The sequence below is a fragment of the Pongo pygmaeus genome, chromosome 23 (genome assembly GCF_028885625.2).
Source record: "Pongo pygmaeus isolate AG05252 chromosome 23, NHGRI_mPonPyg2-v2.0_pri, whole genome shotgun sequence".
NCBI classification, from domain to species: domain Eukaryota; kingdom Metazoa; phylum Chordata; class Mammalia; order Primates; family Hominidae; genus Pongo; species Pongo pygmaeus.
In genome coordinates, this window is record NC_085931.1 from 46,807,561 (window position 1) to 46,833,960 (window position 26,400).

At 37.9% G+C, this 26,400-nt stretch overlaps 1 protein-coding gene across 34 annotated transcripts in view; it reads right to left on the bottom strand.

Moving 5' to 3' along the window:
* The window catches only part of RBFOX2 (RNA binding fox-1 homolog 2), a 291,147-nt gene that overhangs the window by 55,698 nt on the left and 209,049 nt on the right, over nucleotides 1–26,400 (bottom strand). For all 34 annotated transcript variants that reach the window (XM_063663007.1, XM_063663008.1, XM_063663009.1 and 31 more), the window contains one exon: nucleotides 14,973–15,197. In XM_063663007.1, coding sequence (XP_063519077.1) covers nucleotides 14,973–15,197 — 225 coding nt within the window. The remainder of the gene's footprint in view (nucleotides 1–14,972; nucleotides 15,198–26,400) is intronic.

The window sequence follows — 26,400 nt, forward strand, 5'->3', positions numbered from 1 at the left end:
TGGGACCATCCTGGCTAACATGGTGAAACCCAGTCTCTACTAAAAATACAAAAAATTAGCTGGGCGTGGTGGCGGGCACCTGTGGTCCCAGCTACTCAGGAGGCTGAGGCAGGAGAATGGCGTGAACCCGGGAGGCGGAGCTTGCAGTGAGCCGAGATCACGCCACTGCACTCCAGCCTGGGTAACAGAGCAAGACTCCGTCTCAAAAAAAAAAAAAGTTTTTTAGCTTTAAACTTCATCAATTCTGATCAGAGTTTACTCATTTTCAAGAGGTAGTATAAAATATTTATGAAAAATGTAAACAGGTTAAAAAAAATTGCCCCTAAATAATCCTTACTACTTCATCATCCTTGCCCTAAGCTGTGAGAGCAGTAAGGGGCAGCAGAGCACAGCATTAACGCGCCTAGCAATTTTTTAGTTTAGTTTCCCTTGGGCATTAGGAGTAAATAGGTAAGTAAATAAACCAGGGCATGCAAAGAGAAGAAGCAACAGTCATGGAGTTAGCAATATTAACAATGTGCTGAAAGGATGTCTGGAGTCTTCTATGATCCAAAGGGCAATTTTCTCTATTCAAAAATACCCATGCATAATTCTAAATTTGGTTTTCTGTGGCAACTCTCACATGCTCAAACCAGGTGATAGCTTCCTTATGGATCCAGCTTGGAAACTGCCAAACTACTCATAGACATCAAAATTTTGGAGCTAAAGGACAGATGTAATTATTTTTAAGGGTAAATTGATACAGGATATATATATTTTATGTAGGCTCAATGTACCCTGCCTTTTATTACTTTGAGGGAAAAATAAGAGCCACTCTTGGAAAAGTAGATGGCTGAATCAATAAATTCCTCTGTAGTCCAAGACCTCTACATCTAGCCTGGAAACAGAACACGCTAATGACATCTACACTGTGGGCTGAAGGTAATATGGCCCAACAATACATAGTATGATAGACTGTGGACCCCCTTTTTCCCATCATGTTCTAGAAATACTCATTTAGGCAAATGATCCCACTGTTAAGGGCTATACCTTCTAGGCTACGTTTTAGTGCATCACTAATCTGCAAGGCACCTTCAAGTGTTATCAGATAAAGGAGTCAATGGGCAATTCCAATTGATAATAGAGAAGTGAAAGAAAAACTGGCTTAAACTCCAGAGAACGGGTGCGTAGAAAAGCAAAAGAAAAAAAATCCTCTGAGCATAATGGTCAACAGGGCTTTCCAACGAGGAGGGCTATAAAATCTACAGCTGACTAGTATAGTAAGGGGGGCCACTCAGCTATTTGCTCAAATCTCTACTTTCAACTCACCAACAAATATTTCAAAGGATCCTTAGCTCTTTAGAGTATAAAATTCCAAATTCTTTGGCCTTTAATTCAAAGTCCTCTATAATTTAGCTTTATCAGTCTCTCTTATTGAGCATTATTGCTTCAGAAGACAGCCTTCTGTTCCAACCAAAGATACTGTAAGCAAAACATCATGCTGTACAACAGTATAAATACATACAATCTTGTCAACTTAAAAAAACTTCTTAATTTTTATTTTTTAATGTTTAGCAATGGGGTCTTGCCATGTTACCCAGGCTGGTCTCTAACTCCTGGACTCAAGTGATCCTCCTACCTCAGCCTCCCTAAGTGCTGAGATTACAGGTATGATCCACTGTGCCTGGCCTACAAAGAAAAGAATTTTCTATTTACATCCCCACCTCCATGTGGGAAACCCTTTTAACTCTTAAACATGACTGAGGATTCAGAGAGCTTTTTGTTTCTTTAGGTAATATCCATTGTTATTTATGGCATTAGAAATTAAAGCTGATAAATTTTTAAAGTATTTAAAAATTAATTTTAAATAATAAGCCAATTACGTGTTAATGTAAATAACATATTTTAAAGAAAATTAACTACACTTTCCAAAACGTAATAAATTTACTTAGAAGACTGGCACTCCCTTTAATGTATGGATTTACTCTGTTACAATATGTTATTTTAACTTAAGTATACAAAGAAAAATCTGGCCTCACAGATACCTAGAAAAGGGAAAAGTATTTCAATAGCCTTCTCAGAAAACTGTGGAGTCTTCTTTGATAACACATCAAAACTTGACAAGTGGTACTTTCTTAAAAGTTAACTGCAATGTCGAATCTGAAACCTTATCAGTGAACTTTTCATATGTTATTACACTAAAATCCACTGGACAATCATGCACTTTGCATGAATCTTTTACTCATCATTTTGTAACATTAAACATCAGTCATTATTTGTAAAATTTTGGCTTACTGAGTTATGGAGCTCTTTCAAATGCGAGGACATTCCATTATACAAGACCACATTTGTTACTGTCATCACGGATCTCATCAGAAAAAATCTTTAAGTACTGAGAAACTGTCAAGCTCATAGTGGAGGATACAAATGTTTCAAAATTCTAATTTCTACCAGGAGAGCTTACATTTTACCAATGGAAAAAAATAGTGTCCGTTTTTTCCCTTGAAGTGACAGGCCCACTTCATTTTCAAGAAAATGGTGTATAATGTAAATTCTTTCTTTTTCTTAGTTTGATGTAATTAGAATCATTTACTCAGGAGACATAGCATGTTATTGAGTCTTTCACTTAAATATAAGGTTTTCCTAACTGGATAATTAGGAAAATAAAATACATTTATTTCCCCCTATACACTCTTCAAACATAATTTAGAGCTACCTTCTTTTAAATCAAAATATCAGTCCTTAAATAATTTTTTGAAATACATATATACGGGCAATAACTACTTAATAGTAACAACAAAACTAACATATTTGAGTGCCAGATACATAAATCTGAATATTATGGTTTGTCCATTAATTGTTCTTACAAGAAAAAAACGGTGCTCCATGAAAAAAGCAGCTAGTTCAGCTTGCAATTCAATCACACGGTACTTTTCCTTGAGACAATGAAAATATTTTGGTATGTAACACAAGTGCTTTATGAATACTTTTCACTTTGCCATGTAGAATATGAAAAAGATCATATACTCAATGTGGGAAATTAATAAAATTAATACTTTTTACTGCTTCATCAAGGACATTCTTAAGTGAATGTGATTTTTTTGTTTTCCTGTGAGTCTGTGACAGTGAAGAATATGATGGCTGCCAGCAGCACAGTTTGGTGCCACAGCCTTGATTCAGGCTAAGGTGCTAGCAATTTTACCCACCATTGCTTTTGTACTGACCGTCAAAGCCAATACAGTGAAAACAGCAAGAATGTATTGGTATTACTATGAAAATAATACCTTGCATTGACTTCATAGCTCCCCCGACCCAGACTCTGAAAAAATTTAGGGAACTGCCAGTGACCTGTGGACCACACAGGGAAAACTACTGCTGCAAACGACTGTCCCTGCCTGCAATGTCCTCTACTTCACTGCAGGCTATGGGTTCACTGTTTAGGAGAAGTAGTACCTACCTTCTAAAAGCATCTCTTAATGAACCTGCTTCATTACTCTCTTTCTAGCACTTATCTGTACTTTGTTTTTCTTTTCTTTTCTTTTTTTTTTTTTTGGAGACTGAGTTTCCCTCTTGTTGCCCAGGCTGGAGTGCAATGGCACGATCTTGGCTCACTGCAACCTCTGCCTCCTGGGTTCAAGCGATTCTCCTGCCTCAGCCTCCCAAGTAGCTGGGATTACAGGCATGCGCCACCACGCCCGGCTAATTTTGTATTTTTAGTAGAGGCGGGGTTTCACCATGTTGGTTAGGCTGGTTTTGAACTCCCAACCTCAAGTGATCCACCTGCCTCAGCCTCCCAAAGTGCTGGGATTATAGGCATGAGCCACTGCACCAGGCCTGTACTGTTTTTCTACCGGAACTTCTATAGGTTCATTGAGGGCAGGGGCTTTATTTTACCTTTTTAAGAACACCTAGTGCCTAGCACAGTAATGTGCACATGACAAGTATATATAAAACAGTTGTTCAATATAATTTATGGGAAATAATGCAGGCTCTTGGGGCCAGATAACCTGTATCTTAAATCCTCACACTGACATTTATTAGTTGTGTGATCTTGGACAAGTAATCTTGAATCTCTCTAAGCCTCAATTTCTTCATCTGTAAAAGAGGAGTAATAATGGTACCTATTTCACATGGTGACTGTGGTAACTCAATGGAGTTAACACATAAAAAGTGCTTCAAACAGTATCTGGTACAAAGTAAGCATTCAAATATATTACTTTTGTTGTTACTATTAAGTAGTTATTGCCCCTATATATGTATTTCAAAAAATTATTTAAGGACTGATATTTTGATTTAAAAGAAGGTAGCTCTAAATTATGTTTGAAGAGTGTATAAGGGGAAATAAATGTATTTTATTTTCCTAATTATCCAGTTAGGAAAACCTTATATTTAAGTGAAAGACTCAATAACATGCTATGTATGTCTCCTGAGTAAATGATTCTAATTACATCAAACTAAGAAAAAGAAAGAAAGTATTTACATTATATGGAAGAATGTTGGAGAAATGAATTCTGTTACCTAAACTGATGTATTAACTCAGTATTTTTAACAGCGTATGTCTAACACCTTAGACCACCTATACACCTTTAGAACAACTATAAGCCTTCCCCACCACTAGAAAGCACTTGCTAGTAAGTGTTTGTATCCATAATATACCAGCAGAGGTGACAGAAACAGAGAGAGAATTATTTCCTACCCTCAAGAATAATATCATCCAACAGGTGGTTAGAATATGTACACAAATATAAACCTCATTTCTGAAGAGTATTCACTAAAGCTTGTCTACTTCAAATTCTTTGGTTATTTATACCCACTGCCATTTAGAAAAGTATCTAAAGATACAGGAACTGAGGCCCTTTTTTCTCTGCAGGCAGGCCCAGAGATGATCAAGTGTCTGCAGGCCCAGGTGGTAGACCCCTGACTGCTACCTCTTTTGCTAATGCACAGTATGGGACCAACTGACTATCAAAATAAGCTCTCATCTTAAGAGCAGAAGCTTCTAGCCCAAGGTTAAAATCGATTTCTAAAACACATTTAAAAAATAAAAATTTCAGATTTTAATGCTCAGTTCTCATTTTTGTACAAGTTCTTTTCTTTTTGTTCTCTCCAACAAGCTAAGACTATCCAACATAAACGAAATATACCTAAATGGAGCTGTAGCTCACAGCAACAAATAGTACAAATAGGGACAACTGATGTTAAAAGACTTATGATGGTTAAAAATAATTACTTTGGCTGGATGTGGTGGCTCACGTCTGTAATCCCAGCACTCTGGGATGCTGAGGTGGGAGGACTGCTTGAGCCCAGTAGTTCCAGACCAGCATGAGCAACATAGGGAGACCCTGTCTCTACAATTAATAAAAAAAAAAATTAGCTGGGTGTGGGGGTACATGCCTGCGGTCCCAGCTACTCATGGCGGCTGAGGCAGGAGGACTGCCTGAGCCTGGGAGGCAGAGGCTGCAGTGAGCTGAGACCATGCCATTGCACTCCAGCCTGGGTGACAGAGTGAGACCCTACCTCAAAGACCGCCTTCCCTCACCCCCCAAAAAAGGTAATTAAGGAACTATTTAAACAAGTAATTTCCAAAGCATTTCTTAATTTATTCTCACTACATCCCTGTACAGTCAGGTCAATTACAAACTTCATTTGATAGATGAGGAAACTGAAATTGGAGGTAAAATGATTTATTCAAGACAATTATTACAATAAGGATGGCACAATCTTTGTGCTACCTCTTATCTTACTCATCCAACCAGCTATCAAATCCTCTATATTCTACCTTCATAATGTCTCCTGAATTAATTCCCCCTCTACATAACCACTTAAGACTGTTTCCTAATCGTCTGCCTGCTCCTCTATTCATCCTGCATATGCTGTGACAGATCAATCTTCTCCGAGCACAATTCTGCTCACTTCATTTACTTGCTCAAAATCTTTAATAAAGTCCATATTTCTCAGCCTGGCATTCAAATACTCTTCCCAATTTATACTCAACTGACCCTTATTCCACCTTATTTCCCACTAGTCTCTGCCAAACACCTAAAGCTTCAGTCCAGTAGAAACCTATGCTTTTATCCCGAGGCATTTTGATCCTTCTCATCACTTCAACTTTGTACTGAGAACTGACGTTGTTAACTCTTCCCACTACCATCTGTGCTTACTCGAATTCTAATTACCATTAATACAAGGCCCAGATCAATGCTGTATTCACCAAGAAGCCTCAGCTTCTCTCTCCTCAGAACTGCCATAATACAATTGTACCTAGTTTTATTTTTTTTTTCCTCAAGAAGCATTGACTGAGTTCTATTAAGTGTCAGGCACTGTGACAAGTCAGGGAATGCAAAGATGAAAAATGACTTTTTCTTTAAAAGTTTAAAACTTAGGAAGACAAAAGTGAATTTAAAAATCACAATGTATATGTTACATAAACAGCAGTCAGCTTAGGGTTCTACCTGAGCCTAAATGAAGGACACACAAATTTGGCTTTGCCTAGAAAAGTCCAGGAAGGCTTTTCAGCAGAGATAAGACTTAGACTGAGTGGGAAAGATGCTAAGTGCCTGCTAAGAGGACCAGTGAATATACACAGTTCACCATCTTCTCTCACTATGTTGAGTATGGGGAGTCGGAGTGGTAGAACGAAGATCACGGACTTAGAATCATACCCCAAAGGGATATTTCACAAACCACAATAAAATATTGTTTGTGAAAGCAACTTTTAAACTGAAAAGTGAGATACAAATTTGAGGTATCATTATTAAATCTGTAAATAACAACGCTTCCTATCTAACTTTTAGATTTAATTGGCCACATGAATTACTAGACCATTGTTTTCAACTGATGAGTAAATCAAACTGGATAGACCATTTTAAGAGACATATAGGCAGATAGTAAAAGTTTAATAAAATAACCTAAATATTGTCAAATCTAGGTTTTACAATGTATTGCTCAACTGTTCAAACTCTATATACAACACACACACACACACACAAACACACACACACACTCTCTCTCCCCAAAAGTAAATAAATGGCTTATGAGCAGTGAATTCACCCTCACATTTAAAATGTACACTTTTGGGCCAGGCAGAGTGACTCACACCTGCAATCCCAGCACTTTGGGAGGCTGAGGTGGGTGGATCACTTGAGGTCAGGAGTTCGAGACCAACCTGGCCAACATGGTGAAACCTCGTCTCTACTAAAAATACAAAAATTAGCTGGGCATGGTGGCAGACACCTGTAATCCTAGCTACTCGGGAGGCTGAGGCAGGAGAATCGCTTGAACCCAGGAGGCTGAGGTTGCAGTGAGCTGAGATCACGCCACTGCACTCCAGCCTGGGTGACACAGTGAGCGCTGGTCTCAAAAATAAGATCAAATAAAATAAAATGTACACTTAAAAAAAAAGAAGCATCTTTCAACCAGAACATCCTAAAAATTTCTCATTTTATTGTTAACAACTTCCTGAAATTATAGAACTTGTGCTATCTCTGTTCACAGGCACAAATCAAAGGATTTTCCATTTTTTCTTCATCTATTTTTGGCAGCAATAAACTTATAATCTAAACATATGGGTTATCTCTTTAGGAACTGAAATTGGTTGACATACAAAATTTCATGGTGAACAGTTTCTGGTATAAATGAGGAATGTAAGTCTTAACTATATATATAATGTAAATATATATATTTACATTAAGGAACAGAACTTGCCCTTAATCACTGTCATTAGAAATATACAACTGGAGATGTTAAACAACAGAAAATAGTAGCAATAAAGGAAAAAAGAGAAATAGAAATGGGCAATGATGAGGAAATATGTAGTAAGTAATTTAAAAATGCCATGCAATGATTCAGGGAAGAGACTTCCGGCTATGATGGCATGAACAGGTCAGTGAACTGTTTCCTCAAAAGGAAATGACAGTAAGAAAGTTGGACAAAGTTGTCAAAAACAGCTATTTCAGGATTCTAGAAATCAATCAAGGGCAGACAGACAATAAATAGAGAGATGTCCTGAGAAATTGCTTAAACTTAGGGGCAAGAGCATCCAGACACAAACTTAATGCCTTAAAACTTAGTTTTATCAGGGGAGGGCTGGGACCATAAAAACCAGCAATTTTCACTGCCAAAGAGGGCAGATCTGACTTGGGACAAGGGGGAGATTGAAGGAGTGGTAGAAAATCCATAGCTCTGACAGCTAAAAGGGGCCAACCTAGTGGGAACCTAACAGGGAGAAGACATTCTTCTAGCTTGAGGCTGTGGTCTGATGAGCGTGCAGTGGAAGACCAGCTAGAAATCTGAAGGGGAGATCCTGGAAAGAAAAGAGTCATAAAAGGCCCAGATACGCTCTCCTCACATCCCTGGGTGGCTGTGAAACTACATGGATCAGGAAGGGAGACATGAGAGGTCTCAATAGAAAGAAAACCCAAGGCAGGCTTAAGAACTGGCTGAACTTTGCATGCACTTCCCAGTCCACCTGGATCATCAGAGGGTGAAAGCTCAATAAGCTTCAGGTGTTTGAACACCACCTCTGCACTTGTCACAGGCTAACCATTAAGCTAGGAAGACACAGGTGCCTCCTAGCCAGGCTAAAAACGATCAAACAGCAAATGAAAATCACTAAGCAGAAACACTAGTGGCCGTATGCTGTGTGGGAGTCAGATGTCATAGTTTAAGTATGGGCAAATTACTTAAAACACACACACACACACACACACACAAACACACACATATGCCCATCTCAGAAAAATAAATAACACCCCACAGTCACTACAATACGTTACTAAAATGTCCAATTTTCATTAAAAAATTACAAGCATGCAAAGAAACAGAAAAGTGACCCAGATTCAAGAAAATAAGCAGTAACTAGAAACAGACTAAGGCCCAGATGTTGGATTTAGCAGACAACATTAAAGCAGTAAATACATTTTTAAAATTAAGGCTGGGCACGGTGTCTTACACCTGTAATCCCAGCATATTAGGCGGCTGAGGCGAGAGAACTGCTTGAGCCCAGGAGTTCAAGACTAGCCTGGGCAACATAGCAAGACCCTGTCTCTACAAAAAAATACAAAAATTAGCTGGGTTTGGTTGCATGTGCCTGTAGTACCAGCTACTCACGAGGCTGAGGCAGGAAGATCACTTGCGCCCAGGAGGTCAAGGCTGCAGTGAGCTGTGATTACACCTCTGCACTCCAGCCTGGGTGACAAAGTGAGACCCTATCTCAAAAAATAATAACAATAAAAATTAAAGAAAAATATGAGAAGAAATCTCATTAGAAAAATGTAAATGGAAATTCCAGAGTTGAAAAGTATAATAACTGAAATTTAAAAATCACTAGATGGGCTCAACAGCAGATTTGGGATGGCAGAACAAAGAAGGAGTGAACTGAAAAAGAGACCACCAGAAATTATTCAATCTAAAGAACAGAAGGAAAAAAGATCCAAGAAAAATGAATAGAACTTCAGATTCTGTTCAGGTTCAGACTGAATTTTTTTAAGAAACAAAAACCCCTATGGGAGAACACCAAGTATTTTAATTTATGTGTTGGCTGGGCGCAGTGGCTCATGCCTGTAATCCCAGCACTTTGGGAGGCCGAGGCAGGCAGATCATGAGGTCAAGAGTTTGAGACCAGCCTGGCCAACATGGTGAAACCCCATCTCTACTAAAAATACAAAAATGAGCCGGGCGTGGTGGCGCATGCCCATAATCCCAGCTACTTGGGAGGCTGAGGCAGGAGAATTGGTCGAACCTGGGAGGCAGAGGTTGTAGTGAGCCGAGACTGCACCACTGCACTCCAGCCTGGGCGACAGAGCAAGACTTCATCTCAGGGGGAAAAAAAATTATGTGTAATGAGAGGCCCAGGAAGAGAGAAGAAAGGAAAAAAAAATTTGAAGAAATTATGGTGAAAAACATTCCAAATTTGATGAATATATATTTCAAAATCTCAAGAGAACCCAAGTATGATAAAAACAAAGAGATCCACTCCTAGACACATCATACAGAAATGGCTCAAAGCCAAAGACAAACAGAAAATCTTGAAATCGGCAAGAGAAGAACAACTCATCACCTACAGGGGGACCAACACCAGGATTAACAGCTGACTTCTCATCAGAATCAGCTGACTCCCATGGGAGTGGTCCATGGGATGACATATTTAAAGGGCTGGGGGGTGGAGGAAGAAACTGTCAACCAAGAATTCTATAGCTAACAAAACTATCATTCAAAACTGAACACACAAAAAAACATTCCCAGATAAACAAAAACAATATTTGTTTCCAGCAGGCCTACTCTTAAAAAAACACTAAAACAAGTCCTTTGGACTGAAAGGAAATAACACTGGATGATAACTTGGACCTATAGGAAGACATGAAGATCATTAAAAATGGTCAAAAAAACATAAAATGAATCCGTCAAGAAACTGAAAAAAGCCACAGACTGGGAGAAAATACTTGGAAAAGACTTATCTGATAACGGACTGTTATCCAAAATATACAAAGAATTCTAAAACCTAACAATAAGAAAACAAACAACCTGATGAAAAAATAGGACCAAGACCTTACCAGATACCTCACCAAATAAGATATAAAGATAGCAAATAACCACATGAAAGGATATTCCATGTCATATGTCATCAGGGAAATGCAAACTAAAACAACAATGAGATACAACTACATATCTATTAGAATGGCCAAAATCCAGACACCAAATGCTGGCAAGGATGTGGAGCAGCAGGAACTCTTGTTCATTGCTGGTGGAAATGCAAAATGGTAGAGCCACTCTGGAATGTAGTTTGGTGGTTTCTTATAAAACTAAACATACTCTTATCATATGATCCAGCAATCATGGCCCTTGGTATTTACCCCAAGAAGTTCAAAACTAAGTCCACAAAAAATCCTGCATGTGAATGTTTACAGTAGCTTTATTTGTAATTGCCAAAATCTGGAAGCAACCAAGATGCCCTTAAGTTGGTCAATGGATAAACAAACTGTGGTACATGCAGACCAATGGGTTATTATTCAGTGCTGAAAAAGAAATCAACTATCAGGACATGAAAAGACACAGAGGAAACTTAAATGCATATTACTAAGTGAAAGAAGCCAATCAGAAAAAAGCTACATACTGTGGGATTACAACTACATGAAATTCTGAAAAGGCAAAACTATGGAGATAGTTAAAAGATCAGTGGTTGCCAGGGTTGTGGGGAGGAGAGAGGGATAAACAAGCAGACCACAGAGGATTTTTAAGACAGTGAAATTACTTTTTATGATGCTATAGTGCTGGCTATATGCTATACATTTAGCCAAACCCACAGAAGGTACACCACTAAGAGTAAACTCTAACAGACTTTAGGTGATGATAAAGATGTATCAATACAGGTTCATCAATGGTAACAGGTGTACCACTCTGGTGTGAAATGTTGTTAGTGGGGGAGGCCATGCATGTGTGGGAGCAGAAAGTATATGGGATAAGTCTGTACTATCTTCTCAGTTTACTGTGAACCTAAAACTGCTCTAAAAAAGGAGATCTTAAAAAAAAAACAAAACGTAAGGTTGTTTAAAGTAATAATTATAATAGTGTATTGTTATATATCTAAAATATACAGGTATAATATGTATGACAATAGCACAAAGGAGCGTGGGGAATGAAGCTATATTAGACCTAAGCTGCTATATTTAACCAGAATAAGACACACATGCATGTGCACACACACAACCATTAGTAATAAATTGTGATAAGTCAAGATGTAATTCCTTGAGAAAGCACTAAGAAAATACAAGAAACACCAGCACAAACAAAAAATAACTAATGAAAAAATATCACAAACGGATGTAAAAGGTACAAAAATTATTTAACAGGAATCAGTAAAGAAGGAACAAAGGAACAATAAAAGGCATGAGACAGTAAAATGACAGACATAAATCTACCTACATTAATAATTACATTAAGATGCAAATTGACCAAATGCTCCAATAAAAAGACAGAAATTTTCAGACTGGATGAAGAGGCAAGAAGCAAGATCTAGCTGTATGCTTTTTTTGGGGAGTGGGGGACGGAGTCTCACTCTGTCACCCAGGCTGGAGTGCAGTGGTGCGATCTCAGTTCACGGCAACCTCCGCCTCCCCGGTTCAAGCGATTCTCCTACTTCAGCCTCCTGAGTAGCTGGGATTACAGGTGCACACCACCATGTCCAGCTAGTTTTTGTATTTTAGTAGAGACAGGGTTTCACCATGTTGGTCAGGCTGGTCTCAAACTCCTGACCTCAGATCATCCAGCCGCCTCGGCCTCCCAAAGTGTTGGGATTACAGGCGTGAGCCACCCCGCCTGGCCCTTTTTTTTTTTTTAATTTTGTTAAATAAGAGATACACTTCAGATACAAAGCAGTTGAAACAAAATGACAGAAAAAAATATGTAAACAGTAACTATGAGAAGGCTGAAGTGGTTACATTAATATCAGACAAATAGTTTTACTACTTCTTGGTTAACTATAAGCCAAGAAATAGTAAAAGAGACAAAGAGGGACATTTCTTATTGATGAAAGAACCAATTGGTTAAGAACATTTTGTTGGAAAGACCATCTACTAAACCATAAAACAAGTCTCAATAAATTAAAAAAAAATTGAAATCATATGAAGCTCCACAGAAATTAAATTATAAATCAATAAAAGAAAGAAATTTGGGAAACCCCCAAACATTTGGAAAGGAAACAACATACTCCTATGCAACCCAGGAGCAAAGAAGAAACCACAGGAAAAAAATTGAAAATGTCGTGAACGAAATAAAAATAAAAACAAAATATATCATATTTTATGGTATGCAGCTAAAGGGAAACTTTCTGTGTTTATAGTTTTAAACACAAAAAGGAAGAAAATCTAAAATCAATCACCTAAGCCTGCAACTCAAGAGGCTGGCAAAATAAAGACCAAATCAAACCCAAAGCAAGTAGAAGAAAGAAATAATAACAGAGTGGAAAATAATGAAAAATAAAATAGAAAAACAACAAAAATCAATGAAACAAAAAGTTGGTTTCCTGGAAAAATCTGTAAAATTAATAAACCTTAACTAGACTGACCAATAAAAAAAGAGAGAAGACATAAATTGCCAAATCAAGAATATAAACAGGGATATCACCACAGACCCTATAAAAATTAAAAGGATTATATGACATTATGAATAACTTTATACCAACAAAATTGACAATTTATATGAAGCAAATTGCTAAAAAGACACAAATTACCCAAACTAACAAGAAACAGAGAATAAAAATGAAAAAAAACCCTGCTAATTAGTATAAAAATTTATTTAGTAATTAAAATACCTTGGAAAACCCTCATATATATTTTATTTCTTCTTTTTCACTTCTTTAATTGAAACAGTTATTCTGATAGGTCTGTGAGTTCATGATCATTAAAAAGTTACTTGGAAATGCAGCCAATACATCAGCCTGTATATTTACGATTCTAGAACAAATGCTACTGAAAGTCTCATTTGTTACCTATCATGCCTAGACTCTTCAAATAAATTATCTATTGTAGCCAATTACTTCTGAAGTATAAAATTATGTGCCTTATACATAACTAATAAACATCGAAAGTAGGAATTTCTTGGTGGTTCAATACTTAATGAAAGAAAATTGAAAGCATTTATGGGTTAAATCCATCCTTAGCAAGTAGCTTAAAGGCTGAATAAAGCTCTCCTTTTGATAACCAGATATAGGAAAGAGAAAAAGAAATCTAACAACAGAGCTAGGTCTTTCTATGCAGATTGTAGAACATTTCTATCTTTAGAAATAGACCACACAAGGCTGGGCATGGTGGCTCATGCCTCTAATCCCAGCACTTTGGGAGACCACAGTAGGAGGATAGCATGACAGGAGTTCAAAATAAGCTTGGGCAACAAAAGGAGACCCTGTCTCTACAAAAAAATTAAAAAACGAGCTGGGCATGGGGTGTGTGCTTGTAGTCCCAGCTACATGGAAGGCTGAAGCAGGAGGATCACTTGAGCCCAGGAGACTGAGGGTGCAGTGAGCTAGCTATGTTCATGCCACTGCACTCCAGCCTGGACAACAAAGCAAGAGACAATACAATTTCCCATATGTTGATATGTATGAGATACATACCTATTATTAATTTATGACATTTCCTTTACTTTAGCAAGTTAATAGTAAGAGGTGAGGTCAAAGAGGTAAGCTGGGGCTAGAGACTAGTAAACCAAGTACAGAGTTCAGATTATATTCTAATTGCATTAGGGAACTATTAAGAGTTAAGTAGGAAATCGGCATTTGCATTAAAAAGAAAAAACCACCTTAGTCCTATGTGGAGGATAGATAAGTTAGGCAACAGTAATACCGGAAATAAGTGATGAGGTTTGGACTAGAGTAGTGATGATGATAAATTCTTTTAAATTTCCTAACAGCCTCTTCAGGTAGGTACTATTATCTTCATTTTAGAGTGAGCCAAGGGCAGAGAGAGATTAAATAACTGGTCCAAGGTCACACAGTTTAGTAGGGGCCATATTGAGATTCAAACACAAGCAATTCAGTGGAAGAGTAATAAGATGTAGAGAAGAAGATGAAGTAGTTTTAGAGTTATGGTTGTCAAGACTTGCTAATCAATTAGATGTACAGATGAAAGAAAGAAATAAAGAATATTCCTAGGTTTTGCTTGAGTTTGGTAGTATAAAGAGAAAGGATGTAAAATAGGAAGAAAAGGGGTTCCAGGACCTACATATGGAGTACTACACCATTTAAAAGTTGAACAGAGAAGGAGGCAGGAGCAGAACACCCAGCGCTTGGCAGGAAAATTGGGAGAGCTCAAAAAGCCAAGAGACTAAGTATTTCTAGGAGGAGGGAGGACAATGTATACAATGCTGCTGAGAGAAGGTGTAAATGAGAACAGGTATAAATGCTAAATTAGTTCTGAGAGTTTTCTAGTTGTATAATTAAGGTGACGATTTCAATATGATTGCCATGCATCCTTCCATTTTTCACCTCATGGTTCACGTACCGTAAGAGATCCATTCTGTGTGCTGGGTGAGTTGCTGCTCTGCTCCCCGTGGGCTTGCGTACTTCCGTAGAGTGTCAGGTTATGCTCACCGGTCTGGCCGGCATAGTCTTGAGTGTGTGGCACCCCATACTCTGTGGGAATTCCATTCTGCGGAGGTGGTGGAAATGGGATGGTAGTAAAAGGCTGAACCATTGCGTCAGGAGTTGTTGTCGGCTCCTGGTTACCCTAAAACAAACAACGAGAAAAAGAAAAAGTGACTTTGAATCCTTGTTACGTAACTATTTTTAAAGTGAGTATATGGAATTCTCCAAATATTCTCTCACTGCATAGGTAAAATGGAATGCTTATTGCCCCAGGATTGGGGAAAATATTATTATACATACACACATAGATGTATGTATGTGGACAGAGACACACACACACACATTCACTTTTGTTAGTGTGTGGTTACTAGACAGGCCCACAACCATATTAAAGTGCCAAAGATGCCAAAGGGGCAAAAATCTTTCCTTTAAATTAAAAGTAGGTGGACAGCCCACTTTGGACCACAAGCCACTACAGCCTATACAACAGACAGAGACTCTGTCCCTAAAAAATACAAAAAACAAAAAAAGAAAAATGAACTAGGAGAAAATATTAGCAAAAGGTAAGAGAGATGCTGGGTTATTATCACGAGTCCCAGAGTGGGTTAACCGAGTTGACAAGACAGACACACATGTACACACAAACACACACACATCCCAAGAGAAAAAGAGGCAAAGTGTGTATCTGAACAATTCATTGAAAATGAAATACAAACAACTAATAAAAATGCTCAACCTCACTAACTGTCACGAAAATTCACATTAACATCAAAGTAAGTCCAAGTTTTTAGTCATCAAACCAGCAAAAAAAATTAAGCAGTTTTATTGTGATACAACTGTCATATGATAAACAGCACTTATTTATTTACAGTATATAATTTGGTAAGTTTTGATATATGCACTTATAGTCTCATGAAATCACCACCACAATCAAGGTAGTCAACACATATATCCAAAACCCCCAAAAGTTTCCTTGTGCCCCTAATAATAAGCATATATTACTTCTGTAATAAAACCTATACAAATATATTGTTTTTAATATTAAAGAGAATGACAAAAAATATATCATCAATAAGGTGAAGCCAATATTCTGAAACACTGAATTACTGTGTTACCCTTAAGAGAATGGTAGTGACCTACCTCGAAACAAAAATTCATAACTCTCTTCCATTTAAAAGTTAAACAACTTCAAAATTCAGCTGTCTCCAGTGTCCAAGAACCATTTCTACTTGGTAATAAAAACTGCTTTACATAATAGTGGTGAAAGAAAAAAGGCAGAGAATTGGGGGTGGGGGGCTGCCACAGTCTATATAAAAAGTGATGAACTGATTACAGTTATCAGTGGGAAGGGGCAGAGTCAGGCTGAGTTGTGCTCCTCCCCAACCCACATGTTGAAGTTCTAACCCTCAGTACCTCAAAATGTCACTGTTTTTAAAGATAGGGTCTTTAAAAAGGTAATTAAGTTAAAGTGATGTCCTGAGGGTGGGCCTTAATCCAATTGGAGTGGTGTCCTTATAAGAAAAGGGAATGTGGATACAGACACATACAGAGGGAGGCCCACGTGAAAACACAGAGCATGACCATCTACAAGCCAACAAAAAAGACATCAGAAGAAACCAACCCTGCTGACACCCTGATCTTGCACTTCTAGCCTCCAGAATGGTGAGAAAATACATTGCTATATTGTTATGTAATACTTTGTTATGGCAGCCCTTGCAAACTAGTAAAGACAGGAATGAAGATTCTGTAACAGAAATTAATAATAAAAATAAAAATAAATTGCTTTACGTAAAAATTTTCCTGCTATTGGACATAATGGTTCATGTCCTTGTAATCCCAGCACTTTGGGAGGCTAAGATGGGAGGACTGCCTATGGCTAGGAGTTCAAGATCAGCCTGGCCAACACAAAGAGATCCCGTCTCTAGAAAAACTTTAAAAAATTAGCTGCGCATGGTGGTATGTGTAGTCCCAGCTACTTGTGAGGCTGAGAAACGAGGATTGCTTGAGCCCAGGAGCTGGAGGCTGCAGTGAGCCATGATTGCACCACTCTAGCCTGGGCAACAGAAAGACCCTGTCTCTTAAGGAAAAAAAAAAAAAAATGCTGGGTGTGGTGGCTCACGTCTGTCTGTAATCCCAGCACCTTGTGAGGCTGAGGCGGGTGGATCACCTGAGGTCAGGAGTTCAGTACCAGCCTGGCCAACATGGTGAAACTCCATCTCTATTAAAAATACAAAAATTAGCCAAGCATGGTGCCAAATGCCTTTAATCCCAGATACCTGGGAGGCTGAGGCAGGAGAATCAATTGAACTCAGGAGAAGGACATTGCAGTGAACTGACTGCACTCGCTGCCATTGCACTCTAGCCCGGTCAAAAGAGTGAGTGAGACTCCATCTCAAAAGATAGGGGAAAAAAAAACCCTCTTTAGTTCTTAGAAAATATGCTACGAAAACTTTAAATTTTTTTGGAAAAAGTCTTATCTTTGTCACCCATCACTATATAACTTCTTTACATTATTTCTAGGTTAGGATAGTTTTTATGATGTCTTTATAGCTATTCTGGGCATCTGACGAAAGATATAAAATAGTTATCTCCCTTCCCCTTCAAATTATTCAATGCTCTATCTCTCTGTATCTCTCTAGCCATATGAAACATACTGCTTCAGAAGCCCTCGCTGAATCTACTGGCCTGAAGACAGACATAAAAAAGAACTGAATTGGAATTCAGGTGGATTGGTGAATGAAACACAATAAGAGCACCAAAGGTCTTAGGCCCACATCAGGCATAAATATAATCTTACAGGAATCCATAAGAAAGTTCTACTAAATAATTGGTAAAAGCTAAAAGACAGTTTTCAAGTTAGGATTAACAAGGCCAAGGGGACTTTCTCCTGCTCTGACACTGCTCCTCTCAGCCTCCTCGTTTTACTCCAGCCTCCATTCTCCACCCCAGCCTGCAGGGAATGAGACTCTGGCACACAAGTACATAGTATGAATTCTCTCACAGGGTTATTCTCAACAGGGCTGACTCAGTTAACTGAATAAACACATCAATTAGCAGCGGGAGATGGGGAGAAAGGTAAAAACATTTCCTGCAATCCACTTGTAGCCTAGGCACTAGGCGTTTTACAGAAATGCAAGCCAGGCAGAGGCTCTGTTTTCCTAGAGGGGTAATGTAACCCCCCTTAAGAGGTCAAGAAGAAATTCTTAGTGGATTATTTTGTTACTTATAGAAATTTCTTTTAAAATTTTTGTTAAAAATGTAACAACAATTGTTTATATACTAAGGAAATGAAATTGGGATAGAAGTGATTTAACATCTTCTCTCATATAGCATGCAATGTCTGAATATTTCCCCAAGTATATATTATTAAAAATGCTAAATGGTTTCAGATTTCTATTAAATTTCCAGGCCATATTCCAAAGTTCTATGCTCAGAAGAGAAGTACAACAGCCTTCAGCAAACTATGAGATAACAGTTCACATGAGTATTTCTAGGTATGAATTTACCTCTATACTTATATAAAAATGTTTTGTTTTTCTATTACCAGAGGCTAAGCTGCTTAAGTATATCTCATCTGAGAAAAGAAATTACTAGCTTTCTCTTTAGTCCACAAGGCTAGATAGAATAGCTCTTTTCCCTAACCTAGCAATTTATAAACTTTCTTCCGTTTCCAGTTAAAAGTAATTCTTTCCTTTCCTATATTCTTATAACATTTAGCTTGCATCCCCTAAAACACATTGAAATCTGAAGCCTCATACTTAGCAAATCTAAATATGTATTTTAACTCCCCTATTAGATTAAAAGGCTCATCATGATGGGTAGAGACAGTCCTGTAGAATGTAGAATCCCACATCGTACTTAATAAATATGAAGTGTTAAACATTTATGAAATAGAGGAAGATTGGGATAGAAAGTCACGTGTGTGCACATTACAGCAAACTGCTTTGTTAGGCTAGAGAGCATAACAAGGGATAACACAGAGTGAAACAAGTGTTGGTATCTTGGGTTGATATCAAACTGGAGCGTAGGGATGGGAAGGCAGAAGTGGGGAAGCATTAGGAAAGCAAAGAATCAACATTTACGTGCTTGTGCTTTATGCACTTAATTTCCTTCTGTCTTACAAACACAGGCTTTAAGAGTTGTTGACCTGCTGTGAGAGAAAATCAAATGTAACTATTAATTTCTGAGTTGAGAATAATGTCTTTCTCTTTTAAACCACAGATAGTAACAGAGGCGATACATATTATATACAGCCTTTTGGTGTACAATGTGAAATATGCTAAATGTTTTCATTCTAAATTCAAACATATAGTTGTCCCTTCATATCTGCAGGTAACTGCTTCCAGGAACCTCCCAGCCCCCGCCCACCACAGATGCCAAAATCCTTGGATACTCAAGCCCTTTATATAAAATGGCATAGTATTTGCATGTAACCTACTTACACACATCCTCTTGTATACTCTAAATCATCTCTATATTACTTATAATACCTAGTACAATGTAAATGTTATGTAAATAGTTGTTATGCTGTAGTGTTTAGAAAATAATGACAAGGCCCTGCATGGTGGCTCATGCCTGTAATTCCAGCTCTTTGGGAGGCTGAGGAGGGAGGATCACTTGAGCCCAGGAGTTTGAGACCAACCTAGGCAACATTGTGGGATCCCGTCTCTACAAAAAATTTTTAAAAATTAGTTGGGCATGGTAGCATGTGCCTGTAGTCCCAGTTGCTCAGGAGGCTGAGACAAGAGGATCACTTGAGCTTGGGAGATAGAGGCTGTGGCAAGCTATGATTATGGCACTGCATTCCAGCCTGGGCGACAGAGTGGGACCCTGTCTCAAAAAAAAAAAAAAAAAAAAAAAAAAAAGAAAAGAAAAGAAAAAAAAGTGTCAAGAAAAAAGAGTCTGGTCAGGCCAGTGGCTCACAGCTATAATCTTAATGCTTTGGGAGGCCAAGGAGGGAGGATCCCTTGAGCTCAGGAGTTTGAGACCAACCTGGGCAATGGGAGACCCTGTCTCCTAAAAAGAAAAAATGTCTCTACGTGTTTAGTTCATCCAATTTCCCACCCTAATTTTTCAATCTGCAGCTACCTGAATCCACAGATGCAGAACCCGTGGCTATGGACAGACAACTATAGTATTACAGTCGTCAAACTGGAACCCATTCAACAGTCTATTGCCTTACCCACAGCAATCTCAGAGGTTCAATCATCACCTACCGACAGGTGACTTCCAGTGTTTTTTCTAGGTCCAACCATGTGCCTTCTCCCTAGTTTACATGGAATGTAGTAAAACGGAAGAAAGCATGAACCTAAAAGTCAGACTTGAGTTTAAATCCCAATTATACCACTTACCAGATGGGTTGTTTACTTCAGAGGTGGTTGTGAAAATTAATTGAGAGAGCAGGTGAAATTGTTTTGTTATTGATTCTTTAGCATATTTTCTGTTCCTACTGAATTATTCTGAATATTATTTAAAAGCTATGCACAGTACTGTAAGAGAACACAGAAATGACCCAAAATATAATGTCTTCATATTTATAGGATAACTAAAGTCTATGTAATCTTTGAGAGAGAAGGGTGTATTTTTGTTTATATCTTCTCATTTATTCCTCAACTTCATTCTAATTTTCTCAGTTTGGTCACCTTGAGTCCCACTTATATACATAACCTGCTATCGTACTGCTTCTAATCAACAAGCTGCAAATCCTGAAAGCTTCTCAATTCCCATACCACATATATGGTCAGAATGGATCATGCAAACAAACAGATCAATATTAATTTTATTCACACCATCATAAAAGAATCACTTCATTATTTTGGTAGAGCATATTCTCACCAGTTTATTACCACTGACAATGTCACTAATAATTTTTCTAGTGCTGTTTATAAATGGAAATTAATTTTCTAGGATTATAATACAAATAAAATGTTTTTACTTTTAAGTATTTTTACAAATTATATCATTTTGATCCCTTGGGATTTGCTTTGATGGGCTCAGATTTCAAACTCTATTTGCCTTTGTTTAAAAAAAAAGAGTACCTAGGCAAAGGCTGTCATTCTCAGATCTCGTACTAAAAGCAGTGGCTTCTGCCCAGCTGTCTGTGACAAGAGGAAAATAACAGCTATATAACTGTTCTCTCAGAAAGATAAGAAGACAACACTGGATTTAAAATCATCTAGGATCAATTTTTTTAAAAAAATTAACTCTGTAGAAGAACAGACCAGGAAAATCCAGATAAGTAAAACAGATAAACAAACACCCACAAAGACAAAACAATGCTCATTTGCTAGACTTAAAGCAAAATTACTCTAGATTGTTAACTTACACAAATACTTAAATTTAACAGTGCTACCCCCAAATCTCCTTCCTTCAGTATCTAAAATATTCTGGTTTTTTGTTTTGTTTTGTTTTTAAGTCTAAAGACAACCAAGCTATTGAACTGTTCTTAACTTTTTCTTTAAACTACCATAAGCTAGAGGAGAGCTGTAGGGTAGGATTGTTTTGCTTTTCTCACCTCAAGAAAGCTTCACAATTTTGAGCACCCAGAGCAGAAAAAATTAAGTGTCTAATAATCCTGAATACATTTCTGGTAAGTTAGGTAAAAGTAATACATTTTCTCTTTTACAATACATCTAAACTACACTCAGAGCCATAAGATGTTAGGCAACTTGTAGGTAAATTTGATGTTGAGAGGAAAAATCTATACAATGAAATCTCCATGTAGTCTCCAAATATTTACCTTCAGGTTGAATTCTAAGAGTTCGCTTTTCACTTGGTTGTTTGGAACTTACTGAATGGCCAAGATCCCAAGGAAGCTCATGGAAACAGATTCAATGATTATATAATAAGGATTACTGTAATAAAAAACCAATCGCCATTGAAGTATTAAGTTTAAGAAAAAAATGTTGTCTAATTTCGGGTAAGGAGTTCAGACACATCCATTCCTGCTTCAGTCTCAACAGTAAGATGCAGTAAGAAACTACTTCCATACTACCCAGCTCCTCACACCTACCAACTCATCTTTTACCTTGTTCTTTGAAAGCAAAGATGTCCATATTTTATTGCGTATAACACCCACTCAGGGAACATATTTAAAAATGCACATGTCAAGATCCTTTTCCCATAGATTAGGATTCAGTGGGTTGGAGCAGGACCCTGGTACTTACTGGTGTAGGTGGTTTGGGTCCCACATTCTGAGAAACACTGATTTAGAGGCTTTGGCTGGCAAAATGGGAGAGAATTATGGTTACAGCATGCCTCCAGGACATGTCCTGAAGCATCTACACCTTTAGAAGAACAGAGTCAGTTAAGAGATTAAAGAGGGCATAGAGGCTAGGTGCCATGGCTCCCTAGGTAATTCCAAGCATCTTGGGAGGCTGAGGCATGCGGATCACATGAGGTCAGGAGTTCAAGACCAGCCTGGCCAACGTGGTGAAACCCCATCTCTACTAAAAATACAAAAACAGCCAAGTGTGATGGTGCACGCCTGTAATCCCAGCTACTTGGGAGGCTGAAGCACGAGAATCACTTGAACATCGGAGGCAGAGGTTGCAGTGAGCCAAGATCACGCCACTGCACTCCAGCCTGGACAACAGAGTAAGACTTTGTCTCAAAAAAATAAATAAATAAGTAAATAAATAAAAAGAGAGCATAGATGATGAAAGGAAGGCAACAGTGGCTATAAATGTAAGTTTCCTAAAAGTAGATGGTTACCTTCTTATATGGAAGCTGCAGCTAAGAGAATAAACACTAGTTGTTTTCTAAAGTGCAAATCTACTGAAATGTAGGCCTCACAATGGATCCTTCTTTTAGCGTGGGTATAACTAAAGAATCAGGACCAAAAGATGAGGGTGCTACAGTCATGTAAAGGGGCGATGGAATTCAGGAACATGACCAGTACAATCTTGAGCTCTTATAAACAGACAATTAATAAAATAAATTTTTAAAAAACCAGGCAATACAATATAAATCCTTGCTTAGAATAACAATAAATGACAAAAGCTGGTATATGTAAATTTAAGGGCAGTTACAGGCTTGGCCAACAAGAATATTGTAAACTTGTCTCCAAATCACCTGTCAACACACACACACACACACAGACACACACACACACACCCCTCTTCTGAATTACTCAGAGGGAAAAGCCAGTCCAGTCTTTCCCTTGAGGCTGAGTTTTGCAATCTCACAGCAATGAATATTTAAACAGGAAAATAAATATTTCAGAACTAAGTCATTCAAACCTATAGTCTATTAGGTGAAAAGCAACAAACCCTGTAATAGTCTTAATATTTCCAACCTCTTAAAAGCTCTTTCCTCTATTTCTCCTTAAAGAAGTATTTAGAACCTCAAACATTCATGAATCATGTCTTCCACTGGCAACAACAGACAGCAAGAACTACTCTGGTTCAGCTACCTGCTTCCTTGGAAATGGAAGGCCCTTACAATTAATAGTTAACTGTCTATTCTATTCAATGTAAATATTCTATTCCAATGGATTTACACAATCCATGGAAAATTATTCTTTTTCTCAACCAAACTTTTCACTACAATCTAAATTAATCTATTATTTATTTTGTCATCATGGACAATTAAGTTTGCATCTTCCATATGCTAAACTGGAATAGCCTTAAAAACAGTCACGGCCAGGTGGCATTGCTCACACCTGTAATCCCAGCACTTTAGAAGGCCGGGGTGGGAGGACTGCTTGAGGCCAGGAGTTCAAGACCAGCCTGGGCAACATAGCGAGACCCTATCTCTACAAAAAAAAAATTTTTTAAATAGCCAGGTGTGGTGGCATGCACCTGTAGTACTAGCTACTCAGGGGGCTGAGGCGAGAGGACCACTTGAGCCCAGGAGTTTGAGGATGCAGTGAGCCTAGGTCACACCACTGTACTCCATCCTGAGCGACAGAGAGAGACCATGTCTCTAAGGAAAACACAAAACAAAGAAATAGTTGTCACTCAGGTTCCAAATAAAACACTGGCAAGGTATTAGAATGTCTTCTGAATTACAAAATATTTAATTATGCTTTATAAATTTTGTTGGGTATTCTGTTGTAGTCTACCTCTTTAATAGAAAATTCACATGATATACATATAGTAACAGAGAAAAATTTTCCCTATCCCTTTCCCAGAACAAAACACAATTTGTCTACAACCATGGTTACATGGTGGCTTATATATTCTCTAATCATTTAACAAGTAAAGTCCCTAAGTCAACCAGGGACTGAATCATAAACGTCTTCATCATAGCTTCCTCACCAAATGAAGTGATGATGAGCACATAGGAAGTGCCCTTTAGAAAATGCCTGGTAATTGAATTAACCAGGTAATTGAATACTTGCTTCTGCAGTATAAGTCTATAAAAAAAAAGACAGGAACCATTCTCTCAATAGCTTTACCAACTCTGCCAGGGACCTTACCACGATATAAATAATCATTCTATTAAGATACATATAAGGCTATATTTGAGAGTCCACATTATGTACTATGGGAAATTAAAAGAAAAATGAGCCACTGCTCTCACCTAGGCTATCTAAATAATATATATTTTTTTTGTTTTTAAAGAGTTCTGCTTTATTTTAACTTAACCTCAACCGAATGAACTCTCCAAGCACCTGCCAGAATGATCTTTCTAAAATAAAACCTAAATCTGATAGTTAATTTATCTTCTTCTTAAAATCCTAGACTGCCAATGTTTACAGTCTCAAGTCCAAATACCTTTGCATGGAAGTCATGCCCCTTGCACACTTCATCTAGTCAGCTTCAACACTTGCCATCAAATATTTATTGAGTATCTATCATGTGTCAGATATTCTGTTCTAGCTGCTGAGGAAACAATGGTGATTAAAAAGACAAAGTCCCTGCCCTTATGGAGTTTACATTCTAGTAGGAAGAGACAAATAATAAATTGGCAAGCAAAACAATAAACAGATGGTGTGCTACAGAGAAAAAATAAGAGGAGGGTATCGGGGTATTGGGCTGGAGAGACAGAGAATTTCTGTTTTCTAACGCTGGTCTGGGAAGGTAACACTGATCATACTTTTTTAGAAATTAAGGCAACAAGCTATATGTGTATCTGGATGGAAGAAGACTCCAGACAAAGGGAACACAAATGCAAAGTCCCATAGGCAAAAATACAAGCAGCTCATTCTAAGAACTAGGAACATGGAGGCCTTGGAGACCTATGTGATCAGACTGGAGTAAGCATGGAACAGAGTAGCAGGAGACGAAGTGAGAAAGGTAGCAGTGGGGAAAGAGGGACGTTGTTAGAAATCCTGTAAAGCTTACAGCCACTGCAGGGAGGTTAGCTTTTACACTCCACTGAGAGCTCTGAGCAGAGAAGTGATGTGGTCAGAATTAGGTTTTAAATGTACCACTCGGCAAAGGCAAAGGCAGGGAGCCCCGTTGGGAGGTGACCCTGATAACTCACCTGAGATGAAGAGGGTTTGGCGCAGGTGGTAATCTAATGTGTGTCGAATGCTGAAAACACCATGTACTGTTTCACCTTCTAGTTTCTTTGCACATAGTATTCTTTCTGCTTAGAAAACTTTTCTCCTTTCTACTCATTGGGCTAATACATACACAATCTTTAATAGGTATTTGGGCATCTACTCCTCTCTAGAGGTTTCTAATTCACTCAAAAAGGGGGAAAAAATCATTCCTTCCTCCTACCCTCCCCAACTTAATACTTAACTCTATTGTGGTACTTATATTCAATTACAAGTATTTGCTTACATATGTATTGTCTTTACAGAACATGAACTCTTTGAAGGCAGGTAATTGTCTAGATCTAATTCATCTTTGTATCCCAGTGGCTGCCTTAAAATCTCTCAATAAGTATTTATTAAAGAAATAAAAGATGTTTCAACCTAGTAGAGTATATAAGCAAACACAAAGTTCTGTTATAACAAAAATGACATGGTGGTACAGGAAGCAACCAACACTCAGCATCAGGAAACAAAGGTGATATGAGGTAGGAAAGACAAGGAGATTCATTAGAAGGATACGACAAACTTTGAAGGGACTTACACTAAAGCTATGAACTATATACAATAGGCACAGCGAGATATAGATTGGGGGGCCTGAGCAAAGGCAGACTTGGCAGAACCTGGCAATGGGTATGAAGGAGAAGAAGACTACTAGATTTCAACCCCAGGGTACTGTAGGCTAACAAGGAGTGAGCAAGAAAGAGTGGGAAAGGAGAAAGGATCAATTCTAGCAGTCTAAGATGTTCCTGATATAAACTAATTAGATTCTATTTTTTCATATTTGAAGTTCATTCTGTTTTCTAAATGCATTCTAAAACATCTTTGATAGTTATTTCCAGAGTGTTTTTGGTAATTC